This window comes from Aythya ferina (assembly GCF_964211825.1).
Source record: "Aythya ferina genome assembly, chromosome: 24".
NCBI classification, from domain to species: domain Eukaryota; kingdom Metazoa; phylum Chordata; class Aves; order Anseriformes; family Anatidae; genus Aythya; species Aythya ferina.
This window is the reverse complement of record NC_140322.1, coordinates 307,571-318,439: the sequence shown is the minus strand read 5'-3', so window position 1 is coordinate 318,439 and position 10,869 is coordinate 307,571. Positions and strand designations below refer to the sequence as shown.

At 51.2% G+C, this 10,869-nt stretch overlaps 1 protein-coding gene across 1 annotated transcript in view; it reads left to right on the top strand.

Moving 5' to 3' along the window:
- The first annotated feature begins 6,376 nt into the window (after nt 1-6,376).
- CLIC4 (chloride intracellular channel 4) overlaps nt 6,377-10,869 on the top strand; it is a 29,272-nt gene continuing 24,779 nt past the window's right edge. The window contains exon 1 of the mRNA XM_084496876.1: nt 6,377-6,532. Coding sequence (XP_084353002.1) covers nt 6,461-6,532 — 72 coding nt within the window. The 5' untranslated portion in view covers nt 6,377-6,460. The remainder of the gene's footprint in view (nt 6,533-10,869) is intronic.

Here is a 10,869-nt window from a genome sequence, read left to right as displayed (position 1 = left end):
GCATTGCGCGAATGCAGCAGGGACCCTCCCTTCCAAAACAGGGTTTCTGCCAAAACGCCCAGGGAGCCCTAAATCTGCCCACCCCTGTGGCGAGTGCCCTGCAGGCAGTGCAGGACAAGGGGTGTGCAGAGGGTTGGACTTCTGCCAGCTGACAACAGGGGATTGGGGCTTATTGTCTCAAAATACACACCTGCGTTTTAATGAGGGTGTCATTTGAATTTAAATGACATCGCAGATGTAGCCCTGCTAATTGCTCACTTGCATACCCAGAACGTTAGATCAGTAAGAGAAAACTGAATCACAGAAACCTTTTGTGCATCTGACTGGGAAGGCTGTAGGAAAGCAGACCATGTTTGAACCACCTCGTAGCGATGTTTGCACACTGCCACACGTGGCTCCGGTGTGGTTCCACTGCTCACCTCATGGCTGCGAGGGGCTGGGACGTGCTGCAGGTCGCCTGGCGGTGCTGCCACCGCGGATGGGACGGATGCAGAGGATTTAAAAGGGGAAAGCACGGCCAGCGTTGGTGCTCAGAGGGGTGCCGTGCAGGGCCCGGGGGGTCTCCAGCAGCTCTTGTGTCCGGTGCTGGGCTGGTCCTGTGAGATGGATGGAGGGAGGGGTTGGCCCCTTGCACGGCTGCCCCAGTTTTGCATCTAATCTTCGGGCTCTACATGTCTGTTATTGTAACGTAGTAGGAGCCTTATTTCTATCACTACAAGAGTGTCCTGTAGTGATCATTGCACAGAAAAAACACTGGGTTAAAGAGGTGATTATTAGAATTGCAAAATCAAATACCCAGTGTTCAGAAATACCAGAAATTCAGCCTGAGCAAGTAGAGTGCATGCTGCAAATAACCGGCTCTTGTAATGGGAATATTTGGGAAATCTCTGCTCTGGTTCTACCTGTAGGATTGTCGTTCTCCCCATCTCCTGGGTGAAAGAGGTTTTGCTGTGACAAGGACCGCAGCTGCTCCTGTGAGTTTTTAAGCTGTGACGCAGGAGGTTCAAGTTCAGGTCTCCATCCTCCTGTGGGCATATCAGGGCTTTGGGCAAGTCACTTTCTCGGCATTGCTGTGCCTGCAAGGTTTGAAGAAGGTGGAGGAGTTTCTGTTACTGTGTTTAGAAAGCTGCTAGCAGTATAGGTGTTGCTGGAATACAAATAATTTTATCAATAAGATTATTTCCAAGTCCTCGTAAGATTGTGAGACCTTGGCTTCTTGTCCAATCACATTTCCTTTTATTTTTTTCAAGTCCTTTGAAAAAAAGTCTTACTCATTCCACTGTGACTCAGGAGGAAATAAACTCCACATTCACCACGTCACTGCTTGAGTCAACTCTGCACTTACGCCATTAGTCCAGAGCTGGTTGGCTCTGTGATGGGCGTTTGCTTTTGTGTCCTATGATGATTGCAATATCCAATCTTGGATATGGGCTTTGCCCAGAGAACCACCTGGAAAGCTTGGGGGCGTTCGGATGCCTCTTTTGTGGTGCGCAGCTTTGCCCTGCCCAGGCAGCGGCTGCCGTCCTGCCGCGAGCATGGAAATGCTCTGAGCAGTGGCTGCGGGCTGGGCTGCAGCAGGGGACATCAGCAGTATGTTTACTGATGAAAATCACAATGGTTTGTATTTTTAAGAGTGACAGTCTTTCAAGAAATTGAGATGGATGATCAGGTGTCTACAGTGGTTGCGTGGTTTTTGTATTCAACAAGCATGAGGATAAAGAGCTTTTGGTGTTGGTTTTGGGGTTTCCTTTATTTTTTTTTTTTTCCTTTCCCTTCTTTTATTTTTCTTTCTGATGTTAACCTGTAACCAGAGAGAAAATAGACCGTCTTGGTGTCATGGCTTTAATTGGGCTGATGCTCTGCAGACGCTGTTTGCAGGCTGATGAAGGGACTGGTGCTTCCACCCTCAGCTCACACACAACGGAGCACACAGCGCACCAGAGGCTGTCTGTGCTGTGCACTGCTTTTCAGCACAAGATCTTCCCTCGGGGTCTTTTACAGGACTTGCAGACCATTAAAAAGCCACATCAAAGAGCATTTCTTCCATTTAAGCTTCATGACAGAAGCCAGTCCATGGTGTTGAAACCCAGCTGGGAGCCGCTTGGATATTACATAAAGAGTTCATTAGGGGAGTCCCCAGCTACTGGCAACTTTCAGGCTTTTCACTTTGCACTGAGATGGAAATCCAGGAGGAAACACAGGTGGTGGCATTTGATTGCCGCATTTCAGTATAGCGAGGTTGATTTAACCATTTAACCAACCAAAGATAGACAAACTTGGTATTTTGAGAGAAGCAGGCTGCTTAGTGCCGTTTTCTTTAACAAAATTACATTAGGCAATTCAAAGAGCTGGAATGACAAAGACCTTAAAAGAAAATAGTCAGTGCTCTTCATTTATTTACTTGTAGGCAACTTTTGTGCATAAGGGTAGGAAAATAAAAAAAATATTCAAGTAGGTGATGAAAAAGTCCTTTTTTCCAAATAGTTTTTAAAACCAGCACTGTGATAGATTTGGGATTTTCTTGCAGGAGCCCCAGGTGTGTGCGGGCTCAGTGGGGATGTGTCCTGGGAGGGTCCCAGCTTCCTTCTCATGCAGCTGAGCATCCAGCTCTCACCTTCGGTCCTTTCCAGGTCCCTCTCTGCAGCAGGTGAAGCTGAAATCTTTAAATTTGCTTCCTGATGCTAACAGGACAGGAAAACCCTTTGCAGCATGGGCCAATATCTGAATTTTAAGAGCAGGGCAGTAAGAAATACATGGAAAGGTGACGAGGCACGGCACCAGCCTCCCACTGGTGCTGTATGTGTGGTCCTCAGAGCCAACCTTCCTTTTCCACCCCTTGGACTTCAGCTCCAAGGGCAGCCAGCTGCCAGCAGGATAACTTTCCCAATGTTTCAGTGACTCTAAAGGAAGCGAGGTGAAAACTCTGCCAGTGTTCCTGTAAAACTGACCCCAGCGTGCCTCAGTTTAGGGGACTCACACAAGCTGGGGAAACCTGCAGACAATGCACGCTTTGTCTACCTCTGTTCTCCTTGGGTGCCGTGAGATGCTGAGTCCGAACATTTAACCACAAAATGCATTAATTACTGTCCAGCTCCCTGGGGTAAGGACCATATGCCAGTAACCAGAAAAAAAGAATGCTATTGCATGGAAAGTACATCGATTGTTAAATGTCTCTAAGCTGCAATTACTTCCACTAAAAGTTCCCGATTAACACTTCCTAGAGGCATTTATCCTTCAGTGTTCGTGCTTGGAGCAGTGTTAACTCAGACTGTGCAAAAGAGGAGTGACCCAGAAATTGTGGGATGAAGTCAGCTCCCCACATAATGATATGGGACACGTCCCTCTGCAGTTCTGCCTGCCTCTGGTGCCAGCCCACAGCAGTGAGCTCTTTTCCACTACGTTCTTCACCAGTGCTGGATGCTGACTCTGGGCACAGTGCTGCATGTCCTCAGCTGCTCGCTTCAGAGCCTTGTGGGATCAGCTCTGTGAGCGTGCAGTTAATGCTAAAATTTGGCATTCGCCCCGGATGAGAATGAGCTATCTAGGGACAGCTGGTTGTGAGCTACAGCAAACTACAAACAGTCTGACACAAACAGAAGCTCGATCTCCCCCGCAATCCCTGTAAGTCTGGCGGGCTAACACCCTCCAATGAGCTCTATAAACAAACACTGCTCAACACAGGGGTAATAAAATAAAAATGAGCAATATCAGCAAGAAAAAACAGTCCATCCTAGACAGCAGGTGATGGACAGAGCCAAAAATCCCACTTTGTGCTTGGACAGGAGGCAGAGGGCGACTGGAGCTTACAGGGTTACTCTGCGAAGGGGCACCACCGCAGCACAGCCTCTGGGATGTGCAATCCCTGGGCCCGTGCTTCTGCTCTTCCGCGTTGTCAAGTCTCTGGGGAAGGGTTTTGCAGCATCCCAGCCTGCAGACAGGCCCAAATTAGCACTGGAATGAGAATACTGGTATTTTTAAACCAGGCGGAGTCATTTCTGCTTTTCTTTTAATAGGTGTCTGTGGGCAGGTTCTTCTCACAGTTTCATCCACCATGGCTTTATATTGATACAACAAATCCTTCAGTCTGGCTGGGCTCTTGTTTTCAGCTGCAGCCAACACTGGATGGTCCAGCACAGGGCTATGCGGCATTTTTGTCTTCCAACCTTTCCTCAGCACCCTTTCTTCCCTAAGCAGATTCATTGTGTTTAAAAAACAGGATGAAGACTTGGCATGTGGTCCTGCTGAGTTGCAACACGATCTGCATGCTGAGTGCCTCCAGTGCCTGAAAAATCCCACTCAGGGATAAAGAGCCACTTTTGAACCCCGGGGTCAATGCTGCAGCAAATGCCCCTGACTGAGTTTGTGCAGCGAGGGCTGGGGCAGGAGAGCGCTTGCTTTGATATGTTTAACATCTGATGCCTCCAGTTCCAAAAGCACTTGGAAAGTTTGAGATGGAAAATTGCTGCATAAAGGCCAAAGTGCTAGAGAAATGAAACAATAATACACTGTACTGCTGCTCTGACAAATGGAAATAAGCCTTCTCAATACAGCATAAAATAATATAGAGGGAGTGACCTGCTGCTCTGAGCATAGGTGGGAGGCCTGAACTGCTTTGTTCTGACTCCCTGACTTGGTGCAAATTTAGCTTTGAATAAGTCACTTTTCTGACTCACTTCTCCTAGCTGTAAAAGGTGGGTAATACTCACTTCTCTATGAATCGTTAAGAGGATTGGTTATTTATTTTGTAAAGCTTGGGCAAATTAATTCTAAGTATTACTGCAAAAACCTGCCAGAATAACATAACCAGCAATTACAGAACTAAGAAACAACTGAGAGCTTTCAGCATTCAAAACTGTTCTGAACATTGTTAAAGAAAGAGGTTTCGATTGAATGGGAAGGATGAGGGCTTTGGTATGAGGCAGCTGGAAACCAGGAAAATGTCATCTAAAAGTAAAATAACTGAAAAGATGTTAACCAGCCGACAAGGCTGGTGCAGCTGGATATAAATGCAATAAGCTATTAGCTGCTCGGCAAGATAACACCACGCGAACTCTTTTGTTAAAGAAGAAATTCAGTGGTAGTGAGGAAAAATGGCCCTGGCAACTGATTTGTCCTGCTGGTAAAATAAAAATAAAACACAACACAGAGTGCCTTACAGACCTCTGCACCTATTTGTAGTGGCTCTGTGGGGGAGCTGGTTCTTTGTACTCTACTCCTTACCTTCTCAAAAGTAGCAGGGTCTTTGCTGTAGAGAGGGGAGGCACAAAATACTTCAGCTTTTGCAAATCCCTCCGAGTTTGAAGCTTTGGGCACAAAAGGCAGGTGAGGCACAGGGTGGTGGCGGCCCCGTGCTGCCCGGTCACGGCTCAGCTCCCGGCCTGCTGCAGCAGGCAGCGGACGAGCAGCAGAGGCTAACGGCCTTACCTGGCAGCGAGCTGCTGTGTCCTTGCAATTAAAGCCCCCTGTCAGCAGTTCCTGAATCCACCGGGGACACGGGCCTCAACTGGGGCAAATTTCTTCTGTCATGCACAAAAAGCGACCCTGAAGGCCCCAAAGGGCCGCTCGCGGAGCTCCGTGACCACCCCGCTCAGGGGAAGTGTTCTTCCCTCCCCCCCCTGCCCTCCCTGCCCCTCTCTCCCAGCCCTGTTCCAACAGAGCTACCCTTGTAGCACGGTCTAAGTCATTTAGGGTGGGTTATTCGCTGAGGTTCCTGGCCGGGGCTGGGACGCGTGGTCCTGCTCCCAGCGGGGTTGGTGGCGGTGACACACCGACTGCCCGCTCGGCCGGTCCCACCCTGTGAATCAGCGCGGCCCCCGGGCTCCGCACCACAAACAGAGGCCAGCGGGGAGGGACCTCCCGGGGGAGGCGGCTGCCAAGCGCCGTGAGGAGGCCGCGGGAGCCACGAGGGCTTTGCCGTGCCGGCTGCCCGGCCCTAGCGGCGCGGCGAGAGCCCGGCAGCCGCTTCCCTGCTGTGGATGGGGACTCGCGGGGAGCGGGAATCGGCTGAGGGACGTGCGGCTCTGAGGGGCTGAGGGCAGCGGGGCCCCCGCGGCGGGACGGGGCTGGGCGCCGCGTGCCACCGTGTCCCGGCCGCAGGGTCCTCAGCTGCCTTGGGTGCAGCTCCCGGGGAGTCGCGGGCGGCCCCGGGCAGCTTCGGTGAAACGACCGGGAACGGGCACCGCCGCCCCGGGCCCGGCAGCGCCCACCGGGCCTCCGCCACGGTCCCCCCCGCGCCGCCCAGTGCCGACCCCCGAGGCCCGCGCAGGGAACCGTTGGCCCCCTCGGCCCCGCCCCCTCGCCTTGGCCCCGCCCCCCGCCTTGGCCCCGCCCCCGGGGCGCCGGCCGCGGCGGGTCCCCGTGCCGCCGGGGCGGGGCCGCAGTCGCGCGCAGGGCGGGCGAGGCGAGCGGCGGAGCGGGCGGCGGCCGTCCCGGGGGGGCAGCTGCGGGCGAGGGGCGAAGCATGGCGCTGTCCGTGCCGGTCAACGGGCTCAAGGAGGGCGACAAGGAGCCCGTCATCGAGCTCTTCGTCAAGGTACGGGGCCCGGCGCCGCTCCCCTCGTGCCGCCGGGCGCCCCCCCCCCCCCCCCCTCCCCTTTCCGTCTCCCCCCGCCACGGGCTCCGCGTCCCCCGCAGCAGCGGGCGCGGGGCCCCCGGGCCGCACGCGGGGTCCCGGGGCCGAGGCGCGGGGCGCTCCTCTCGGGCCGGGCGGGGCGGGGCGGGGCGGCCGCGCACAAAAGGGGCCGGGGCTGGGGGGGGGGGGGCGCGGGGCTGGGGCTGGGGCCGGGGCCGGGGCCGGGGCGGAAAACGCCCGCCCGGGGCCCGCGGGGGGCGGTGGCGGCGGCTCGGGGCAGCCCCAGCGTGGCCGAGCCCCGCGTGGCCGCGCGCTGGGCGTCGCCGTGTCGCCCCTGTCGCCGCCTGTCGCGGGGCTGCGCGTCCCCGGGCCGCTTATCGGGGCGGCGCGGGGGGGGCGGCTCGGTTTCCCCGTTTAAACGCGGCTCGGGAACAGCCGAGGGGCCCCGGGACGCGGTTCCCGGGGGGGGGGGGGGGGGCGGTGGGAGGCCAGCCCCGGGCCCTGGGGGCTGCCGGGCGCGGGGGGCGGCGGGGGGCGTCTCCTGCACGGCACGGGGGCTTTGCCAAGAAGCCGTTCCTACGCCGCTAGTTTATGAAGTGGTGCTCCAAAAAAGTTGCCTTTCGCTCTTTTCTGACTCGTTAGCAGTGTGGAGGTGCGGGGGGGGGGGTCCAGGCCTGGTCCTGGGCCGAGCACGGAGGCTCCCAGAGCTCGGTTCGAGCTCACCGGGACAGCAGTTGTGTTCCAGGCTGCTCTGAATTATTTACAGCAGTACTTCTTCGGTGTAACGTGCCCGCTTACCTTCATCCAACCTAAAGCTCATTCGCCAGTTTTTGTCTTTATTTTTAAACAAATTAGAGCAGTTACTGATGGCAGAAGGGTTTGGGGGCAGGGTGAATCCGTGTGGATCTCTTCAAGGAGGCTGTGTCGTGCTTGAGGAGCAGCAGGAAAGAAAGAATAAAATTACTTGTCAGAAAAAAAATGATTCTGATTAGTATTGGACTGGCAATGACATCAATGAATATGAAAGGGAAAAAGCAGGGGACTTTTCTGTCACCCTCGGTTAAAATTTCTTTATTGGGATGGATTTAGGACAGCTGTGCTCGGGATTATCAGCGAGTACTATCTCCCTCAAGGAAGCCTTTTCCCAGTGTTATGAATGACTGCTACAAGCTCTATACTGGCAGCCTTTGCAGTAGAGTTCAGGACAAAAAGGGATTTATTTTTGTCTGTCTTCATGATCTTTACGTAAAGGTTATTTTCCTGGAAAGTCCTGCAGAGGAGGAACACCCTCTACCCCCCTGAACACTGGAAATAGTTGTTTCATCTGGTGTTGCTACCTGCCCCATACTGGGCTGAAGCTGTTAAGTGTTACTGGAATAGTGATCCCTGTAAAGCTAACAGAAGTCTTGTTTGCTGTCTGACTGCCCAGAGCATCGCTTCATGTGAATGAGAGGAAGATATTTATATTTTTTCAATAGAACTAACAGCATCTTTTTAGCAGAGCACCCGAATTTGATTTAATCTTTTTCTTTTATAAATGCAAAGCACAGTGTCTGGTTTTGTCTGTTCTGCGCAGTTCTCACCTGGCTGTGGGTGCAGACCAGAAAAAGTCTGATGCTGCTGAGTCTGAGAACAGGACTTCACACTGTGGTAACGTTCTGAGCAGCGCGTGGGGGCTCGGGTCTAACAGTGCACTGCCAGTCTGCGAAGTGCTTCAGACAGAGGCGGTGGCAGGACTTCCTGACGAAAAAAGAAATGTGTGCCAAATGCCTGCGGCTGAAGGGCGGCAACTGTATGACCTGCGTACAAAGGATTGTAGCAGCCAGACTAAGATGAAACAGAAGTATGGGTTAAAGCTTGAGAAACAAACCTGTGAAGCAGGGGAAACTGCTTGGTTTCATGCCCAAAATGTTGTGTTTGAATCCTTTTTAACTGTGATCAGTAACTGGATAGGGTGGGCACAGCAAGGAGTGTGCAGATACAAATAGCTGCGTAGGGCTGTCAGACACATGCTGATTGCTTCGGCTTATTCAAGAAGACAGTGTAGTGTATCATTCTGTTATAACCTGTATTTTCATCGGCTGTGATAAAGGTTGTGCAGAATTAGAATATTCAGGTAAGAAAATGTTTATATTGTGGTGCTGGAACTGACATGAATAATGTCTTTCTTGGTCTTATAACAAGCAACTTCAGGAGCTTTTTTGTTACAGCTCTGGTGGGCTGCCTGCAGGCTCTTTTAAACTAAGTGAAAATATTTCTCAAGTCTTCTGAGAGCTGGTTAGGAGAAACGAGTGATGTATCTGATTTCATTCAGTTCCTTGTATGTTCATGTGTATTATTAATAAGGGAGGCCCACTTCCATTGTCTAATGAATATTTTTATATACCCTGGTGGCATTTCAGAAAAGTGAAGACTACACTGTGATGAACGTGCACACAGAAACTCAAGCATTGGGATCTGAATACAGCTCATATTGGCCCTTTAATAACTGCAATTTAGTTGGTCGTGTGTGGATTTTTACTGTAAATAAAAAGTATGTCTGACTGCTTTGGTCAAACAGAGCCACTCTCCTGCAGAAACCGCAGGACAGAGCCTGTGCAGAGTAAGATGTGTACAAAGGAGGTGGGGATGGAAGTTGCCTATAGCTCAGCCTTTGGTGTTCCAGAGGGCAGCCAGCAATCGCATTCTTCTTGCAATAGCAAGGTGAAGACATGGACGATCAGTGAGATCAGCGTTAAGGAAAAAAAACAAACTCAACAAACAAGAAATTCCTAGTCGTATATCTGTTGGCAGGAGACATTGGTTTATAGTAGATATAGGTAATCATTAAGGAATATATGGTCGTATTCAGCTGTGTGACGTGTGTATACATGTAAATTAATTAGGCTGTGGATATCCAGCAGCTTTCAGATAAGATGTCTTTGTGAAACTGGGCACTTGTTTTGAAAATCAGATGTGAGTTGTGCTGTCTGTAGAGAAAAAGCTGTGAATTCATATTTGATAAATATCCTCCTCTAAAACTCCCAGTGATTGCGTCAGAAGTTTATCTACATTTCTCTATGGCTGAATTAAAGAGAAATTTGGCAGGTGAACTTTGTCTTCTGGGACCTAGATGCAGTTTGTTCAGTTAGATGTGGAAGCTTCTGAGAGAGAAGGGATGTGTGCCCGCATCACTAGCAGCGGACTCGATGCTAGCTCCGTGCTGGGTGAAGGAGCGCGATCTGTCTGTCCTGCTGGCTTGTGGGTCTGCCTTTGTTCTACGGCTGCTCTTTGCCTGAGTGTCTTTATGTAAGGTCTGATCTGTCGTGCTGCTGTATGTTGGTTTATAACACATCATTCCATAAACTTATTCATTGTCATTTTTTTGTCAACTGCAATACAGCTGTAAAACTAAAAAAAAAAAAAAAAAAAAGGGGTGGGGAGGGAGGGGAAGAAATAACAAAACTAGAGACACATAACATTGCTTCTCAGAGATGGTGTTGTCAGGGGCAGGCTTGTCACTTGGTAATCTTATTGGATAAATCTCTTCCTTATGTACAAGATCATCCTTTGGAGGTTTTAGTGTAATAACCTCAGCACCTGAGAACTTTCTCAGTATGCATTTGGTATGGATAGCAGCATTTCATGTGTGGCTTATTTATTGTGAAGGATCCCGTCGTACACTGAAGCATAACCATCGTGGTATACCTGTGCTTAATTGTGGCGAATCAGGCCTTTTTCTTTGGCCAACAAACTACATTGTTTGAATTTCTTCTTGGGAGACTTCTTATATCCAGAAACCTCTTTGTCTTTTTTGATCTGGTTGCTGATGCAGGAACCAGTGCACTTTGCAACATATTCTTCACAGATAGAGAGATGGCCCCAAGTCTAGACATCATTTTTTTCCAAAACATTGGAAAATAAGCTTAAAAACTTCTAGCAATAATTTCCAAAGGGGTTACGGAGAGGAATTACTTTATCTTAATTGTGAAATTGCTTCTGAATGTCTTTCCACAGCAATAAGGGTTTTCACTGGCATCTGCCCTCCCCTCGCCAGCGATTAGCACCTTGGCAGCTCAGGTGGTCAGGAGAACTTGAGGCTTGCTTCGCAGTAGCAGGATGCTTGTTGCTCGCCTGCTTTTCCTCTGCCCGCAGCGAGCGGCCTGGCGGAGTCCCTGAGCCTCAGCTTGCCGTCTGTGCAGCCTGCTCCTCTGCCCGCCGTCTGCAGCGGGGCTTCTGAGTCACCGGCTCTGTGGTGTTCGCAGGGGCTGTGTGCCACAAAGGCGTTCTTTGAGCATAAATCCGAAGGGAAGCGTCTC